Consider the following 20,268-nt stretch of genomic DNA (forward strand, 5'->3'; position numbering starts at 1 on the left):
ACCTTGCCTGCCTAAAGCACCTGATTAGTCTAATAAAAAGCTTAATGGCCAATAGCTAGGCAGGAGAGGGATAGGCGGGGCTGGCAGGCAGAGAGAGTAAGCAGGAGGAAAAATATAGGCTGAAGAAGAGAGGAACAAGAGAAGAAAGAGAATGAAGAACTCACCCGGGGCCAGCTACCAGCCAGAGAGACATAGAGAAGCAGTGAAATTACGTTATACAGAAAGAAAAGTGAAAAGTCCCAAGGCAAAAGGTAGATGAAGACAACCAAGTTAATTTAAGTTAAAAGAGCTAGCCAGAAACATGCCTAAACTAGGCCGAACTTTCAAAACTAATAATAAGTCTCCATGTCATGATTTGGGAGCTGGTTGGTAGCCCCCCCCCCCAAAAAAAAAAAAAACAAGCCTTTCAACTCAGTGCCCAGGGATTAAACCCAGGTCCTCACACAGCTAAACACTCTACTGCTAGGCCCAAGCCCACGGGTTGTATTAACACACAGGTGACGTCTCCCAGTTCATCTCTGTCTGGGCTGCACATGTCAAACCCTTCTCTCCAGCTACCCCCCCCACTCCCTCAAGCTGTTCACATGAAAAAAATCCATCTAAAGCAAAAAGAGCTTTGGGAGTGTCACACAGAAATGTCTCTACCACATCTGTTGTTTACTAATGCAGAGATGGAAATTTCCTTCTGCAGAGCCTGGGATGCATAGCTTAATGGAAGAACAAGATGATGAAGACCTGGTTCATGGCCCCAGTACTACAAAAAGAACTAGATTAAACTGTCCAGAGAAATACTGGGTATATGTTCTAAATGTCACGAGCACACTACATAGGATTACATCAAATTCTTTTTTTTTTTTTCCTGAGACAGGGTTTCTCTGTAACTTTGGAGCCTGTCCTGGAGCTCGCTCTATAGACCAGGCTAGCCTTGAACTCACAGAGATCTGCCTGCCTCTGCCTCCCGAGTGCTGGAGTTAACGGTGTGTGCCACCAATGGTAGGCCTCAAATTCTTTTCGTACATTGTCTCTTAAGAATTCGGGAACTGGGGTATGACTCGGTGGTGGGGTGCTTGCATGTTGTGGCTGAGGCCCTGGGTTTGGTCTCCATCACTAAGAGAACTGAGTACAAGGGAGAGTACTTGTTGAGAGCTCATTCTACAGCAGACGCCAGGCTACAGGTTTTCTAGGCGGCATTTTATATACTCAGTCCTCTGAGTTAGATGTCATTACTAGCCCCACTTTACAAACCATGGATAAAAGGTGAGGGGGGAAAAAAGGCACAAGCTGGGCATGGTGTCACATGCCTTTAATCCCAGCGCTTGTAAGACAGAGGCAGTGGCTCTCTGAATTGGAGGCCAGCCTGGTCTACAAAGAGAGTCCCAGGACAGCCAGGGCTGTTCCACAGAGAAGCCCTGTGCTGAAGGAGAAGGAGGAGAATAAGGAGGGGGAGGAGGAGGAGGAAGAGGAGGAGGAGGAGAAAGAGGAGGAGGAGGATGAAGATGAGGAGGAGGAGGAGGAGGAGGAAGAGGAGGAGGAGGAGGAGGAGGAGGAGAATAGGCACAGAGAGGTTAAACTTTCTTGTTCAGGGTCACACAGCTGTTATTAATCCTGGGCTCTGGATCCAAATTCAGGTGGCAGCCCAGAGCCCCTGGCCAGAAACTAAAGCTTTGTTAAGATCCACTCTGGTGGGGACCACACTTCAGTGGTTGAGAAGTTTCCTAGGATGCCTCAGGCTCTGGGTTTGATTCCCAGCACTGCAGAGGCAGAAAATCACTCTGTTAATCTTGCCCAGCTGTGACGCATCTACGGGACAAATATGACAGTGTGAGCCCCCTCTAATAAGACAGGAATCACAAGGGGCTGGAGAGATGTCTTGAAGATTAAGAGCACTTGCTGCTCTTGCAGACCTGGGTTCAGTTGCCAGCACCCACCTGGTGGCTTATACCCTCTGTTACTCCAGTTCCAGGGCATCTGATACCCTCTTCTGGCCTCCTTGGATCCCTAGCACGCACATGGTGTACACATAGATGCAGGCAAAACAAATCTCTTTTTGTTTTTAAGTATACACATTTAAGAGCTGGAGAGCTGGTTCAGTGGTTAAGAGCACACCCTACTCTTCCAGAGGACCTAGGTTCAGAACCCATCACCCACATTAGACAGCTCACAACTGCCTATGACTCCAGTTTCTGAGGATGCAAAGCCCTCTTCTGGCCTCCAAGGGCATATATATATATATATTATATATATATATATATATATTGAATATTTCGGGTTACCCTGCTCTGACACCTTGGGGGAAGGGAGTGAGAAGACGCAGCACCAACGACTCAGGAACTGGCAGTGAGTAGCAGAGTGTGCTGCAGACTCGTTTATTAAGGACATTAGTCCTGCCTTTATACCCACTCCCAAGATCCCAATGGCTCAGGGGGCTGACTCTGCTGCATTGTCCTTTCCTCTTTGGTGTGTCTGGGTCAGGTGTTTCTTCATCAGCAGTCTCTGGGTGTAGAAGCAGGCGTGGCTCAGGGAGGAAGTGCCTGCTGCCCTGGCCTGGGCACCTGGGCAGGGTGACTGTGATTTGGATAGGTTGGCCGTGGTTTCTCCTACACATGAAGACACACACACACACATGATTTTTAAAAATTAAAAAAGGGGGATATACACCTTTATTTAAAAAGAAAAAAGAAAGACAGATCAAGACCACTCTCTGCTTTTGTCAGCAGATGGCTAAACAACTGGTTCGATTGAAAACACCCCAGACCCCAACAGCAGACTGTGAGGCCCTGGGTTCCAACCCCAACATCACATAAAAAAAGTGAAGGAATAATAGGACCAGAATTTTTTTCCACAATTATTTTTCTTGTTCTTTTAAAACACTGAAGAAAAGAAAATTAAGGTCTATAAGGTACAGACATTATACAGAGCACTAACACACATCCTGAGTGAATCTTCTGTGCAAATTCTAACCTGGCATCCTCCTTGTTGAGGAACACAGAGACACCTGCTAGACAAGCTAGATAGCGAGGCCCAGCACTCACTGAAATCAAGTGGCATTTATCTTTGGAAATGGCTCTCAAACATTTTTATCTCATCGGCATGAGCTTTCCAATAGAACCTTGGAGCTATTGGATCGAGCACGAGGGCTTTTTAATAGCTCCCAACGCAGTGAGCCACGGTAATTTCGAAGAGAGCGGATGAGCTGAAGGGAGCAGGGGGGGTTTCTGCTGGAAAAAAAAAATGTGTTCTCTGCTGCTGCTTCTGCCTAGGCAGAGGCAAACCACACACAGCAGTGGGATGGAACTTTCCAGCTGGTGGTTTTGTGTTAGCAGGAGGGAGTGTGTTGGGAGAATGAAAATTACTGATAATTAGATGTAAGAGCCTGTAAGGGAGGAAAATGGTGACGCATTATAGATTCTTTATTTCTGTCGGGGACTGAGCCCTATCCGTGGCTGTGTGAATTTGTGTGTCTTTTGCAGGGGGATTTAGCAATGTGCCCACTCTTAGACCCATCAATCCCACCTCTGGGCTCTGTAGAGGCTGCTTATTATTATTTGTGTCTGTGTGCTGTGCATATGGGGATGCATGTGTGACAGCGTGTGTGTGAAGGTCAGGGCGCACCTTCTGTGGAGTGGGTTCTCTCCCTCCAGCCGGCTGTGGGTTCCAGGAATTGAACGAAGGTTGTTTGGCTTTCATAGCAAGCACCTCTACCTGCTGAGTCATCCTGCCAGTCCCGGGAATCAATTTCACATCAATATAACACTTGGCGTGTACAAAAAGAAATGCCCAGAGGGCTGGAGAGATGGCCCACCAGATAGGAGCACTTGCCACTAAGCTTGATGATCTGAGTCCGAGTCCTGGAATCCACTTGGGTAAAGAGAGAACCAACTCCTCCAAATTGTCCTCTGACCTCTACAGGCATGCCATAGCACGTATGTGCCCACACACATACACATGAAAACATTGTTAAAGAAATAGCCAAAAAGATGTTCACTGTAGCACTATTTCCATGTGTGAAAACTAGAGATGGGGCTGGGGGTTTGGCTCAGTGTGACGTTATTGGATGGTTCCTGCAAGGCCCTGGGCTGCACTCCCAGGATTGCAAAAATGAAAGAAGTAATCTACGGCCATCAATATGGCATATCCATATTTTAGAATAATTCTCTGCTAGTAAATGGAAGCAAGTAAATCTATATACTCTGACAAAGATGCCCTTGATATGTGAGGTGGTGGGAAAAAAGTAAATTGAAAAATAATATCCATCACCAATTCCATTTAAAACTGTTTTTAATGTTAATATATTCATAAGAATATCTGGAAGAATATGTACTGAAAACTACCAGTGGTTACCTCAGAGGGGATGAGATGCATGGTTTGTAATGTTTACATTTTTATGAGCATGCATTACTCTTGCCAACGAAGGGGTGGGAGGAATAGTGAATTATTTTCTCAAGGGGAGAAAGCAGATGAGAAACAGCTGGAAACAGTGTTCATTCGTCTCTAGGTAGAAGGTTCTGTGCATTTCCACGGTGAGTGCATCTCAGATCCAAGCCATCTGGGCAAGGGTGAGGGTTCTTCAGCGTGAATCAAAATGCCTGCTGCCACCCAGGGAGCCTGAAGCCCATGTCTTCACTCTGCCTTTCTCCTGACTCCCTCTCCACGACAGTGCTCCTGAAATTACACTCTTGGGTTCCATCCAGCTGACTTCCCATTCCTGCCAAACACCTGGCAGGCCATTCCAGGACCTGGCTTTGTGGCCTGCACTTCCTCCTCTGCTGGCTTTCTGTTCCCCCAGAGCTGCTTCATGTCTCCTTCTTGGAAGGATATGCTGTCCGTTCGAAGCACTGGGTGCCTGCTGCATTACTGCCACCTTTCGTTTCTTAACTGTCTGTCTGCCACAGACCCTGGGTTCCTGCCCAGCGGCTCTAATCTGTTCACTGAAAATTTCTCAGCACCAACCTCACAGCAGTGTGGAGACTGTGGATCCAAGTAACTGTCTGTTCAGTTGAATGAATCTGAGCTATTCCTGCCTCTATTCCTAGCCCTGCTGGGCCTGGTCATCGTTTATTTAGTTTATGGTGATCCTGTGGCAAGAGCTTGGTCTTCAGTTTCCTGCCTCTTCTTCTCACTGGTTATTTGAGCACACTGGGTCCCTGATCAAAACCCCTCAAGGATGGACTAGGATGAGAGAGACCTTGACATGTGTCCAGACCTGAGACCATACACTTATGTTCAAGCAGGTTGTTCTCTCCTGAGCTTCACCTGTAAGATAGAGATAGTGTTACTACTCGTGTGTGGGGTGTGTGTGTGTGTGTGTGTGTGTGTGTGTGTGTGTGTGTGTGTGTGTGTACTCATGCTTGCAGAAGTGCCACAGCACACACCTGGAAGTCAGAGGACAATCTCCAGTGCAGGTTTGAGACAGGATCCCCCAGTGTACCACAGGCTAGCCACCCCTCAAGCTGTTCCCTTGTTTCTGACTCCCATCTCCCCATAGGAGTTTGGGGGTTACAGACTCGGACCACCACAACTGGCTTTACAGGGTTCTCATCTAAGCACAGGTCTTCATGTTTGCACAGATAAACACTTTTCTAGCTGTACCCTCTCCCCGACCCCCTTAGTTGGGGTGGTTGTTCTAAATTTTTATTTTGTGTGTGTGTATGTGTAATCACCTGCATGTATGTATGTATGTATGCTTTAAGCATGCCTGGTGCCCTCAGAGCACTGAAAGAGACATCAGATATGAGATCTCCTGGAACTGGAGTTACAGATGGTTGTGAGTCACCATGTGGGTACTGGGAACTTAATCACTGAGCCACTCTTCCAGCCCCATCAGTTGGTAATTTGTTATTTGCTGTGCTGGGGATGGAACTCGGGGCTTTGAGCATGCTAGACAACCTCCCTAGCACTGAGCCACACCACCCAGCCCTAATCGTTTGCTGCCATTTTCCCTTATAGCAGGATCTTTCAGGATATCTCAGTCCAACCTAAAACTTATGGGGCCAAAGCTTTCACACACACACACACACTTGTCTTAGCCCCACAAGCAGCTTGGACTGCTAGTGGCCTTGCTGATCTTTGAGAGAGAGTGCAAGTTAGAGAAGAAAGCACACCCTCAAAGGGTCTGGGAGCTCAACCAAGTCCTGAAGGCTCCTGCCAGCTTGAGCAAGTTTCTCCCATGGTGTAAAGAACTCTATGGTATCTTCTACCAGATCCCATTTTCTCCAGAAAAAGGCATGTAAATTAAAGAGCCCTTTGTGAGACCATCCCTAAAGGGACACAGACTCTTCTCTGATCCTAAAATTGAACGAAAACATAAGGGAATGTTTATCCAACATTTATAGAGCATTTTATCTATTATCAGACTTGAAAGGGACTTTTAATGTGAAAATGGACTTTTAATGTGAAGAAACCATGGCCAGTTTCTAAAATCACAATCTCCTGGTGGTAGGGTGGGCATGTTTTAAACTTTTTTCCTAAATCTTCAAAATCTCCTACAACTTAGAGTTGGAAATGATAGCTGCACAAGATTGTGAATGTATAACCCCGTGCCTTTATCCCGGATCTTGGGAGACAGAGGCAGGTGGATGGCTGTGGGTTTGAGGTCAGCCCTAACTACACAGCAAATTCCAGACCAGTTACATAATGAGACCCTGTCTCAAAAAAAAAAAAAAATCTTACACAATATACTCATGATTTAAAAGTCATTCGTGGAAAATACAAAAAAAAAAAAAAAAGGCAGGGGGCGGGGTGGGAGCTGGAGAGATGGCTCAGAGGTTAAGAGCACTTGACTGCTCTCTCAGAGGTCCTGAGTTCAATTTCCAGCAACCACATGGTGATTCACAACCATCTGTAATGAGATCTGGTGCCCTCTTTTGGCGTGCAGGCATGCATGCAAGCAGAGCAATGAATACATAATAAATGAATAATTCTTTTAAAAAGGAATCGTTCGTGGATTGATTACTACATAGGATTTGCAAGGCTCTAAGGCAGGTTAGTTAGCAGTCCCACAGTGGGCCTGAAGTGCGCTCCTCCGCAAGCCAGAGGGCGCGATAGAGCACTGGCCTTCCCGCTGGCTGCCAGAGGCCCGCTCTGTAGCGTGCATGCGTGGAGGGGCGGGGCCCAGGCGGAAGCGCGGTCCTCACGACCCGGAGTGCGAGCACGGAGTAGGTGCTGCACCCTCTACCCTACCGGCGTGTCCGCCCGCCCATGGCGGGGCAGGCGCTGCAGAGCTCGGGCGTGGGCCTGCGCAGGATCCTGGCTCACTTCCCCGAGAACCTGAGCCTGGCCTTCGCCTACGGCTCCGCAGTGTACCGCCAGGCGGGACCCAGTGCACAGCAGGAGGTGAGTCCCCAGGGTGCGCCTTCCCGACCAGCCTTAGACCTGACGCCTGCTCGCCCTCACCGGTTCCCATGTTCCTTCCGCCCCGGACACGCCAAGTGCTAACTAGTAAAATTTTCAGCCTACCAAAGTGACCTCTGTGTGAGCTGAAGTGGGTTTTCCAAGTCGGGACTGACAAGCTAGAATTCATCAGGCTGGCCTCGAACTCACAGTACTTGCATTAAAGGCTTGCGCTGCCATGCCCAGTAAATATATATGTTTACGTTTACTTATTTGCTGGTTTTGTGGCAAATGCACATGCATAACCAGCGTACACTTGAAGGTCAGAGAACGACTTGAGGGAGTTGGTGCTCTCCTTGCACCACGTGGGTCCTGGGAAGATTGAGTTCGGTTTATCCGGTTTAGCAGCAAGTGCCACTATCTGCTGAGCCATCTCACTGGCCTGAGCTGATAAGATAAGCGAAGAATAAGTAGTCTATTTACTTCAATCTACTGGGGGGGGGGGGGGGGCTGTTAGGAAGAGGTGGTGGAGAAAAGTAGCCGATCCTACATAAGTGTTTTCATTTTCAGCCTTTGTCATTGGAGTGTTCTAGTGCTTTTTTTTAGAAATACAAAGAATGGTTTTGTCTACAGGTTGATTCCCTTGGCTTGGACTTGGGCCGTGTGACTCTAAAGATAAGAAAATACAAAATGATTCCTGGGCCAGGGCAGGTGACACTGCGGCTCAACACATTTAACAAGAGTCTAGTTAAGGTTGAGCCTTATTGCTTTTCAGAGTCAACTGAGAACAGCAGTACAAATCTTAATGTGGTCTGCAGAATTAAGTGTACAGGTTACAATAGGGCATCCTGGGTCTACCACCTGGCCAGATCTGTTTTCTGGTTAAAATTCGCTTCCTGGTGTTGCTTGAATTTCTTCTGTCTCCTACCTATTTTCTCTAACTTAGCTGCATATACATTATCATAATTACTACTTTTTACAATTGTCCATCAGCCAGACACTGTGGTCCACACTTGTAATCCCAGCCTTAGGGAGGCAGAGACAGGTGGATCTCTGGGGCTTGCTGGCTCCCAGCCTAGACTACTTAGTGAGCTCCAGGCCAGTGAAAAACCATCTCAGAAAAACAAAGTGGATGGCACCTGAGAGTGAAACCCAGCATCCTGTGACCTGCAAATACTACGTGGACTCATGTATCTGTGTACACACACACACACACACACACACACACACACACACACACAGAGAGAGAGAGAGAGAGAGAGAGAGAACAGTGCTCTATCCATGTTACCTCCAAATCTTAAATAATACCACCATTGATTTGAGGGTGCCCTGGGAAACCTGTAGCATTCCTTAGCCTCCTGAAAGCTACCCTGTACTCCATGAGGTTTTCTTTGAGCTGATCTAGGATTCTCTCCTAGAAAGGGTCCTTCTTGCTTCTTCATTTCCATTTTCTACGCTCATGCTAAGGAGTCTGGTGTGTTCTTCCACTCAGTGCCTTAGCTAATGATGCCATTTTGTTTCTTAGTGGAATCTTTCAGTTGCTGTCTGTCAGATTTTCCTCCTGTTACCTCTCCTCCCTCCATTCAGCTACTCTGGAAAATTCTGTAGTGTGGGAAATCACCCTGGTTGCATTTGGTTCCATGACTATGTTACACTGTGCTCCTGGAGCACGCCTGGCTGACCAGCCTCCGGGAAGCGGTTTCCTCTAACCTGACTACCTTTTTCTATGCTTCCTGGGTTACTTCTCCATCCTGTGCTCCTCTCTTATGTTCTGGAACTTACATGTCCGTCCAAGAAAAATCCTTCCTCCCTATTCTCTTGTTCTAACAGGTTCTAAGTGATGTTGATTTAGTATTTGTTCCTATGTAGAGTCACTTTAGGCATAATTTGTCTATCTGCAGTAGTAGGCTCTTGAGATCTCTGTCCTGAAACCTATCAGAGCTTTTTTTTTTCTTAATTTTTAAAATTATTTTTTCAGATTTATTTATGTGTATGAGTATTTTGCCCACGCTAATGTATGTGGACCACATGCAGGCCTTGGTGCCCACAGAAGTCAGAAGAAGGCATTAGTCCTCTGAAACTAGAGTTGCAGATGGTTGTGAGCCATGATGTGGGTGCTGGGTATGAAACTCAAACCCCCTGCAAGAGCAGCCAGTGCTCTTAACCACTGAGCCACCTCTCCTTGGGTCTGCCACCCTTGGACTCTACACCCTTGGGCAAAGGGCTTTCCCTGGCCTTCATTTCCTTCCCTATACAGCTGGAGTCACTTGCCTTGTGGAGATAAACTGCCTCATTGTATGTCAAACAATCGGATGAGTGCTGGCACGGAAACACGCAGTGAGCGTGTGATGTAATCATTTGTATGGATGAAAGCCAGGTTAGCATTGATTTGTGGGACCCGCTCAGGTTTCTGATGACGGCCCCGGGTCTTCATGACAGGTAGTATTGTAGCACTTTAGAATTTTCTGTTGTTTCTCTGGTGTTTTAAGTGTTAGTGCTTAGCACTTTCTTGTTCCTTCACTTTCCAGAATCCCATGCTAGACTTGGTGTTCACAGTAGATGACCCTGTCTCCTGGCACGAAAAGAACCTGAAGAAGAATTGGAGCCACTACTCCTTCCTCAAACTCTTGGGGCCCAGGATCATCGCTTCAGTCCAGAATAACTTTGGTGCCGGGGTCTACTTCAACCCGCTGATCATGTGTGACGGAAAGGTGAGTGCCTCCAGTCCTTGGCCCTAACTGGGTGGCTGTAATTTGGCAGTAGAATCCTGGTGAAATCCATCTGTCCACATTCTCAGGAAACAGTCACATCTGGTCTAGGTTTCTTAAACCAAGGCATAGACAGAACTACTCTTGATCTGTCAGGTATAAGAAAATGGCTGCCAGTGACTGGACTTTATCTTATCTCTTGACCTTTGGCCAAGTAGTTCTCAGGTCTTAATCTCTTGGCCACACTGCTTAGTGGGTCCTGGGTAGGGATTCATTCACATTTTGAGGACTGCTGTCTGGGCGGTATAGAGAAGCAGTGGGGCCACTGAGGAGCAGGATAGAGAGTGATTCTCTCTAGAAGGAGGAGCAGGTGCTACCAGGAATGAAGAGGATGTGTGGTGTCTAGTGATGGAAGGGAAGTTCTTGGTGTCAGCGGGTGGTAGGATTTGAGAGTTGCATGTTAGGGGCCAGGTAAGATGTATAGAAACACCAACCCCCCATAGATTGTCTTACGTCAGGAACCCTACATATACATAGTATTTCAGGCCTTGGCTATGTATAGCTGTAGCTTAGTGACAGAGCACTTGCCTAGGTCCTGGGTTTGTACCCTGGCATTGAGAGGGGTCAAACTAAATGAAGCATCCTAGTTTCTCAGAGGGCTGCTGGGGAGATGGAAGGTAGAAAATGAGTCAAGGACGACCTGTGGGTTTGCCTGTGCGATGCTAATGCCAGTTGCTTAGGGCAGTCTGACCTTTACAGGTGTGTGAGTCTCCTGGGAACCGTGTTAAAATGCAGGTCCAGATTCAGTTGGTCTGGGATGGAACCTGAGATTCTGCATATTTGACAAGCCCCCAGGTAATGATCTTACAATTGGTCAAAGACCAGTCTGTAAAGGGCAGGAGGTTGGTGTAATGAATGAGAAGGGCCCTTTTGAGGACCTGTCTGAGCTTGGCAGAGAAGTCATCAGTGTGGCTGTGCAGTGTTGTCTTCGTAATCTTTAGGTCATGCCTTTTCTTTTATTCTTTTTATTATTCTTTTGTTGTTTTTTGAGACAGTTTCTCTGTGTAGCTCTGGTTGTCCTGGAACTCATACTGTAGACCAGACTGGACTTGAACTCAGAGATCCACCTGCCTCTGCCTCCCGAGTGCTGGGATTAAAGGTGTGTGCCACCATGCCCAGATATGCACAGGCTTTCTGGTCCTTTGTGTACCTACCTGCTTTATACAGGTCCTGCTGCTATCTAGTGACAGGCCCCTGAATTCCCAGGCCTGCAGTGACCCTGGGGCCTCCTAGCTGTCACTTGTCTGAAGCAGCACAGCCTTCTGCTTCCCCTTTTGTCATGACAGCCCAATGTTTGGTTCTTCCTTCATAATTAGTACTCTGCCAAGCCTGTCTTTGACTAGTAATTTCCAAACAGCATTATAAGCTCTAGTAACCAAATGTTTATGCCTGATCGTGTGCCACCAAGGCTTTTTCATTATAATTCGTTAGCTACTTTTTAAATATCTGCAGCCTGGAAAGGCTACTTAGATCCTTGTTGACACAATGTAAGGGTAAGTAAGCTAGGAAATCCACATTGGAGGTTTATACAAATTATATGGAAATGGCCTCCCCTGTAATCCCACGTGCTTAGCACTGATGAGAGGGTTTTCATCTTCCGATGTTCAGTTGTAATTGTCACCATTTAAAGGAGTCAACAACACTGAAAGTCACTGTGGGGAAAAGGCCAGTGAAATCTTGTAATTGAAGAAGAATTTCTGCTATTTTGTAATACAAAGAATGTGGGAAGACCAGGTTTTCTGTTATTTGAAACACTTTGCTGTCCAGGCTGTCCCCAAACTACTCGTGGGTTCACACAATCTAGCATTCATTCCACCAGGATCTGGGATAGCAAGCCTGTGGTATGCATTACTGTGCCCAGCTACAGGACAAATCTCACAATCTACTGGTGCAGTGACACTGACCTGTCATTTGCTGTTGCTGAACCTCAATTTTTTTTTAAACATTTACTGTGTGTGTGTGTGAGGGGCGGGGGGAGAGAATAAAGAGATTCAGTCAGAAGACAACTGGTGGAATTCAGTTCTCTCTTTCCATCTTATTGGTTCTAGGGTCAAACTCAAGTCATTACAGGATTGACTGTAAGCAGCTTTACCTACTGAGCCCTTTCACTGGCCCCTGGCACTTAGTTTCTTATTTCTCAAATGAGGAACATTACCTAAATCATCTTTTCTGAAATTGGAAGGATCTAGCATTGAGGACTGATACTAACTGGTATCTAAGAGCCATTCTGCCTTTAATAATCCTATATGTTAAAAATACTGGCCACCTCACTTCCTGTACCTTGGGAGCCAGGTCAGTCTTGACACTAAATCTCTGGGCAGTTTTGATAGAGATTGGAACTCAATCTGTAGACCAGGCTGGCCTCGAACTTAGAGATCCACTTGCCTCTGTCTCCAAGTGCTGGGATTAAAGGTGTGTGCCACCAATGCCCAGCAAGATGTGGGTTTTTGAAGGGTAGGTATTTTAAGTTGCTTAGGAGATCAGCATCCTGTTCCTGAACAAGATCTTAGCCCTTCCCTCACTTCTGCCTGTGGAAGCCGCAGCCTGGTGGTTTGCTCTTTGTCATGCTCATGTCTTCTCTTGCAGCTTATCAAATATGGGGTTATTAGCACTGGCACCCTAATTGATGACCTCCTGAACTGGAATAATCTGTATATTGCTGGACGCCTCCAAAAGCCGGTGAGTCAGTCCTTCATGCCACCACAGTTAGCACAGCCGCTTGTCTCTGAATTTGAGCTCACTTTGATCTTTGTGAGCTCATAGATAGGAAATCCCAGGAAATGGAAATGTCAGGAGTCCTCTTACCCTCCATGAAGTTCATCACCCCACAGATAACTCTGTGATGTTGTACTATAAGAGGAGATTTTGTGCATAATGTGTGCACATGCATCTGTGTGTATGTAATATGTGTGATGCATCTGTGTGTATGTAATAAATATGTGTGATGCATCTGTGTGTATGTAATATGTGTGATGCATCTGTGTGTATGTAATATGTGTGATGCATCTCTGTGTATGTAATATGTGTGTAAGGCACATAGTGGGCTTTGGCCCAGCTTCTGGCAGAAGACTCCTAAAACCCTTGGACTTCTGGATGGAACAAAGAGGCAAGGGCTGTCACCAATGAGCCACAGTCCCAGGCCCTGAGACTCTGGATGAGCATCTGCTTAGCTTCAGGACAGGGCTGACTACCAGAGGAACCAACCGTGCAATCAGAGAGCTCCCCAGCTCCAGGAAGGTGAGGGAGTTACCAGAAAAGGCTGTGAATTCATTGGGCATGTTCAGATAACAGACCCCCTTAAACAGAAAGCTGGAGAGATGACTCAGTGGTGAAGTCACGTGCTCTTCAGTTCCCAGCACCCACATGGTTACTCACAACCATCTGTAACTTCAGTTTCAGGGAATCAAAACCATCTTCTGACCCCAAACACCAGGCTCCTGCATGTATATATATGCAACTCATCCACATAAAATAAATATATCTTCAAAAACAAAATCCTAAACAGCAAGGTCCAAAGAGTCGTGTTAGTGAACACAATGAGGTTCTGGGGGTAGTGGTTTTCTTTTTTGTTCCATTTATTTGTGTATCTGTGGAGACTCTGGACGTGAACTCTCAAGAGTCTCCCATCTTATAACCTGTACTTTAAATGTGGTAGTGCAGCTCATTAACATGGCCAGGGTTGTGTATTTAGAGCGGTATGACTCATTTGTATGCCTGTCACACACATGTATGCATATTACACATGTATGTGCTCAGGTAAACACATACAAGTAGCGTCATCCCTGTGTGTGCTGGAATCTCTGCTTCAGTTAGAACGTGTGGGAGTCCTGGGATTGGAGCCCAGGCTCTGATGCAGACTGTTTGAAACACCCTACAGCTGAGTATCAATCCCTGTCCCAGGAGAAACATTTGTAAATGTCCGTGAGCAACAGGCATATTGAAATTGTTTCACAGATATTCGTAAGAAGTAATTTTATGTCGTGGATGTCTTAGGGTTTTCATTGCTGTGAAGAGACACCATGACATGGCAAGTCTTTTTTTTTTTTTTTTCTTCATTTGCTTATTATATATGGTGTTCTGCCTGCATGCACACCTATATTGCACGCTAGATCTCATTATAAGTGGTTGTGAGCCACTATGTGACTGCTGGGAATTGAACCCAGGACCTCTGGAGGAGCATTCAGTGCTCTTAACCACTGAGCCATCTCTCCAGGCCCCCATGGCAGCTCTTATAAAGAAAACATTTAATTGGTGTGGCTGGCTTACAGTCTCAGAGGTTCAGTCCATTATCATCATGGCGGCAGAAGTGGTACTAGAGCTGAGAGTGCTACATCTTGCAGGCAACAGGAAGTTGACTATTACACTGAGTGAAGCTTGAGAAAAAGACCTCAGATCCCACCCCCACAGTTACACACTTCCTCCAACAAGGCCACACCTCCTAATAGTGCCACTGCCTTTGGGGGCCATTTCTTTTAAACCATCACAGTAGACAAATCATTCAAAGGTCCTATAACTAGTAAAACCCCACAGGAAGCAAATTGCTGGAGTTGAAAGTTTGTAAATACATATTTTCTGTACCAAATTTTCTTCCTGTTTTTTTGTTTTTGCTTTTCCTTGAGACATGGTCCTGTTGTGTTCCGCAGAGTAGCTGGGACTACAGGTATGCACCAACATGCCCAGTCCCAAGAGTGTGATCAGCAGGTGGTTTGCCACTGGGGTGACATCCCCAGACCTATGAAGGTTGTTGGGATTTTATTTGGGTGTTTTTTTTTTTTTGTTTTGGGGGGTTGGTTGGTTGGTTGTTTTTATTGGAAGGTTGTGGGTTGTTTTGTTTTGTTTGCCTGTAGGTTGATGGGGCAAGTAGTGACTATAAAATGACTATAAAGGTCCTGTTCTTTTCTGCCACTGTTAGCTGTTTATATGAACTTGCATAGATGGATTTTGTTCCTAAATCTCAGTTAACTCATCTGTAGAATGGGGGTGGCAATCCTGCCCTGCCTAGAAACTGAAAGAAGGGTTCCAAGCTCAAAAGAACACAGCTTTTTAGAGCTCAGCACACCTAGTCTTTGGTGTCTACTCCTCTAACTGCATGCCTCACACAATGACTGGGTGTCCTTCACCTCAGGATAGTCACCTGAGGGTGGGCAGTGTTTTTTTTAGTAGACACACAAAGTGCTGTTTCCCTCCCAGTGTTCTTGGCTGTCTGTTATTTTCAAGTAAAAAGAGACTGAATCAAAAAGCAATAGTCTCTGTACTATACTTTTCAAGATTTATTTTATACAAATGGGTGTTTTGCCCTCATGTAATGTCTCTGCACCATGTTCATGCAGTGCCTATAGAAGCCAGGAGAGGGCATCAGATCTCCTGGAACTGGAATTATAGACAACTGTGAGCTGCCATAAGCTGGGCACTCTGGGAATCAAACCTGGGCCAGTGTCCTCAACTGCTGAGCCATCACCTCAGCTCTTTAAAGAAAGTTTTTAAAACTAGCCTTTAGAAATCAAAAATGCTAGCTGGGTGGTGGCGGCGGCACACACCTTTAATCCCAGAACATGGGAGTCAGAGGCAGGCAGATCTCTGAGTTCAATGCCAGCCTGTTCTCCAGAGCAAGTCCAGGACAGCCAGGGCTGTTGCACAGTGAAACCCTGTTTCAAACAAAACTGCTGTGAAGTCACAGAATGAACACATTCTAAATGTCCTCCGTGTTTGTTTGTTATGCCAGGGATTAAACCTAGATCTTCCTGAGTTTAGGGTGTGGCCACAGCTGTCAGTAGATGCAAAGGCCTGGCAACCTCTTCTGGCTCCTTCGAGCACTTACACACATGCGGTTCGTGTACATAAATGGACACAAAGCTTACTCATACAAATTAAAACTAAATAAATCTTTTGAATAAATCATTGAAGACGGTAACTGAGCACCATTAACACCCCACACCCCTCACCCCCACCCCTCCCCCTTGGCTCCCACTCCTGTAGGAATAAATCTGGCAGCCTCTCCTGATTAAGAGCCGCAGATAAACTTTTGACCTGTAGGTGGCAGCAAAAACTTGTGACACTTGAGCAACGCTGACAGGTTGGTGGCATCTTCTGTAAGAAAATGAGCAAATGTCTCGAAAGAATTATGAAATGTGTGAACTCCTCATCCTTTATGTTTTAAAAAAAATACTGCATCAAATTTTATTGTCTAAAGCTTCCAAAGTGTCTGTGCCTTGCAAATTGAAAAGGGATTTCTCACCCACTAGCAAGCTAAATGCTCAAAAGGAATATAAAAGATTTGAAAAGATGGACATTTCTAAAAAGGGTTGACTGTAAATTATACTTCTATTACACTTTCACTGGGCAAGGTAGTGCATACTTTTAAAAACCCAGCTCTCAGGAGGTGGGGCAGGTGAATATCTGTGAGTTCCATGACAGCCAGGGGCACATAAGTGAGACCCTATCTCAGAAATAGAAAAAAAAAATTAAATAAAAAATTTACTTCACATTTCTCTGTCAGCTTGTTTCATGGTTGAAAAGATACCTAGCTTCATTTCCTGGCTAGCTTTAAGTTCTGAGTCACTTGCCATCTCAGTGGTTAATGTTGGTGCGTGCCTGCCTACCCATGCACAGCGCAGGGCAGGGAACCCAGAAGGCCAACAAAGAGCTATATTCCCAAGCTCTATAACAAGATGTTTTTCTGGTAAAGAATCATGGAATTTGAAATATTTAGTGTAGTTAGGAAGGTTGATACAAGCTTTTAACCCCAGCACTCAGGAGGCAGATTCCAGTCCAGCCTGCTCTACCTAGCATTCAGGCCAGCCAGGGTTACACAGTGAGGCCCTGTCTCAAAAAATAAAAAATAACTAAAAATAGAACTAGGTGGTGATGGAGCATGCCTTTAATCCCAGAACTTGGGAGGCAGAGCCAGGCAGATCTCTGTGAGTTCTAGGCCAGCCTAGTGGACAGAGTGAGTTCTAGGACAGGCTCCAAAACTACAGAGAAACCCTGTCTTGATCAACCAAAAAACAACAAAAAGAAACAGACCAAAAAAAACCCTAAAATAAGAGCTTTCTTGAGAAAGGATTTATATGCCATATGGTCCATCTGTATAAAGCATAAAATTGAGTGGTTTCTAGTAAGTTCACGATTAGGTGTTTTCCTCCGAGTTGTAGCTTTATTGATTTACATTCTGAATCCCAATGGTATAGGAGAGGCCTGACTGAGTCATTCGGAGGCCTGGTTCCCCAGTTGTGGCTCTGCACTACTGTGAGCCAGCCTTTGGGCATCTCACTTTTGAAATGCAAAGACTGAGCCGTTCATTTAATGACTCGGAGTCAGCCTAGTCTCCTCTGCATGCTGAAGGAATAAAAAAATAAGACCCCACATCAGTTGTCCTCAGAGCCCCTAGTCCAGCAGGTAAACCAAGTCCAACCAGCCTTGTGGCCCTGAGCAGTGACCTCTTAGAGCAGACCTGGGGTTTAGATGGGGAGGTTCTGAGTGTCACAGGACTGTTCCAGTCTGAGTTTTTGGAAACTACAAGTTCACTCTGAACTTCAAGGAATCTCTGCTTGGTACTGTGTTATACTGGAGTCCCTCGTGTGACTCTTTTTTTCCTGGCTTGAAAGGTGCTCACAAATCTCCCTTTTGAAAGACCCTTCAAGCATCACCCCCTCTTCCCTGCAGTCCGCATTGCTAATGCTGTCTGTGCAGTCCAGGTCAGAGCATTCCCAGTAGGCACAAATAGCTATTCACAAGTCTGAGGACTTTCTTCTTTTCCCAGGCCTCTCTGGCAGGGCCCCAAGCTTTCACTGGCTTTTCACTCTGAACAACAAATAGCAGAGCTACGGAGACGAGGTCCTAGTTCACCTTTCGTTGGAGAACCAGATCCACACATTTTCCCCTTGAGTAAGGATGCTTTTATTTTCACTCTCTTAATCTTAAATAGCAGGCAGACTGCTCTCTGACAATGCAAGTAGAGGGGCCTTCTTAGAGAACAAGTGGTATTTTGTTAACCAGGAAAAGACGCCCAAGGTTATTCATTTCTTTGCATCTTTTAGTTATTCACATCGAAAAATAGCTTCTGATTTCACTGGGTTTCTGTAAAAGCCACAGAAATATACACAAAAGAGGTTGTAGCCCTGTTAAGAAGGATGAGAGTGGGAATTTGGATGTCGAAAGGCAACAGGGGACAACTCAGGAGCCAACTAGACCTGGTCTGTCTTCTGGAAACAGCAGAACCACTTTGTCCCTCAGTGTCCCTGTCAGTGAGATGAGGAGGTCACCTTCCTGGGTCCATGATTTCATATGGAATGCAAGGTTTGAGAGAGCTAGTAAGAGGCCAGGGAGATGGCTCAGTAGGTAAAGGACAAGTTTGATTCCTGGAGCCTACATGATGGAAGGTCAGAATGGACTCCCTCAAGTTGTCCTCTCAAATCCACATGTGCACTGTGGCATGTGAGCATGTGTGTGTGCGTACACACACACACACACACACACACACACACACACACACACACACACACACACACACACAGACACACACCTACACAAATGTTTAAAGGAAGTTGGGAAATGAGCATAGGAGTTATTTTAGAATCTTAAAGTGGGGGCAGGGGAGCATAGCTGAAGGATAAAGTGCCTTGCATGTGGAAGACCCTGGGTTTGATCCATCCTTAGGGGGGTTTGTTTTGTTTTTTTGTTTGTTTGTTTTTGTTTTTTGTTTGTTTTTTTTTCTTTGTTTTGTTTTGCTTTAACTGTCTGTCAAGATGAGAAGTACCTCCCTGAGTGAAACTATGAAGAAGACATCAAACACTTAGAACTTAGATATCTAGCATTGGCTTCACTCTCGTTATTGCTGTTGCTTCATCGCTCAGCCTTTGGCTGTTCTAGACTGTTTCCTTACTCAATGAATGCAGTGATACTAAACTCACTGGGTACTGAAAGGACCCATCATGTTCTCATCATGAGGGTAGGAGAGGTTCTGTTGAACAAGTGGCTTTGCCTCACCTGCTGTATATGAGACTTGAGTGTTACAAATATTCCTACCTTAGGTAGCACACACCTATAATCTCACCATGTACAAGACAGAGAGTGGGTGGAGTATTACAAGTTCAAGGCTAGCCTGGACTACATAACAAAACTATATCCAGAATCAAAGAGCTGAGCATAGTGGTACACCCCTTTAATTCATCACTCAGAAGGCAGAGGCAGGAGGATCTCTGAATTTGAGGCCAGCCTGGTCTACATAGCAAGTTCCAGACCAGACAAGGTTACTTAGTGAGACCCTGTCTTTAAAGAAGAAAAAGAAGGGGCTAGAGAGATGGCTCAGAGGTTAAAAGCACTGGCCACTCTTTCAGAGGTCCTGAGTTCAATTCCCAGCAACCACATGGTGGCTCACAACAATTAATGAGATCTCATGTCCTCTTTTATTTTGTTTATGTGAATGTCAGCCTGTGGAGCTGGAGTTACAGGCAGTTTCGAGCCACCTGATGTGGATGTTGGGAACTGAATCCTGGCCCTCTTGGAAGAGCAGCAAGTGCTCTAACCACGGAACCATCTCTCTAGCTCCATGATTGTTTTTATAGCTGATTTTGTTTCTCTTTACTTAGTCAAGAATGAATCTATGTATCTAGCAATAATAAAATAAAACATGAACTACCCAGATTACATATGGTCAAGAAGAGAGTGAGTTCTGTAAAAAGTAAAATGCTACCTTCCACTAGTACAGTTAGTGCAAGAATAATGAAATTATAAAATTTCAAAGTGCAATTCCTCCCAGAACATTTTTTCTTTTCCAAATCCTGTGAGAGTGTCCTCATTTAAGAATATTAGGAACTGGAGAGGTGGCTTAGTGACCAAGAGCAATGGCTGCTCTTTGCAGAGGATCTGGGTTCGGTTCCCAGCAACCACTTGGGGTCTTACAACCACCTCCAGCGCCAGAGGATCTGACGCCCTCTTCTGGCCTCTGCAGGCACTGCATAAATGTGGTCCACATACTTACATGCAGGCAAAACATTCACACATAAAATAATTTTTAATAAGAATATTAATTTTTATTCTCCTTCAAATCATGATCCTTTGCTTTTTCACAATTTCTCTGACGTTGTCATTCTAAAGACAGGACACTCTTGTAGAGTCATGGTGGCTTCATGTCACCGGGCTTGTGTTCTTAACTTTTCGATGGCCGGCAGAG

General features: G+C 45.6%; 1 protein-coding gene across 2 annotated transcripts in view; it reads left to right on the top strand.

Moving 5' to 3' along the window:
• Positions 1 to 7,111: 7,111 nt before the first annotated feature.
• The window catches only part of Tamm41 (TAM41 mitochondrial translocator assembly and maintenance homolog), a 36,882-nt gene continuing 23,725 nt past the window's right edge, over positions 7,112 to 20,268 (top strand). The window contains exons 1-3 of one of the 2 annotated variants that reach the window (XM_027429143.2): positions 7,112 to 7,332; positions 9,858 to 10,040; positions 12,684 to 12,776. In XM_027429143.2, the coding sequence (XP_027284944.1) occupies positions 7,198 to 7,332; positions 9,858 to 10,040; positions 12,684 to 12,776 (411 nt within the window). In that variant the 5' untranslated portion in view covers positions 7,112 to 7,197. The remainder of the gene's footprint in view (positions 7,333 to 9,857; positions 10,041 to 12,683; positions 12,777 to 20,268) is intronic. The other variant, XM_027429142.2, reaches the window with a different exon arrangement.

This window comes from Cricetulus griseus, chromosome 8 (assembly GCF_003668045.3).
Source record: "Cricetulus griseus strain 17A/GY chromosome 8, alternate assembly CriGri-PICRH-1.0, whole genome shotgun sequence".
Lineage (NCBI taxonomy): Eukaryota > Metazoa > Chordata > Mammalia > Rodentia > Cricetidae > Cricetulus > Cricetulus griseus.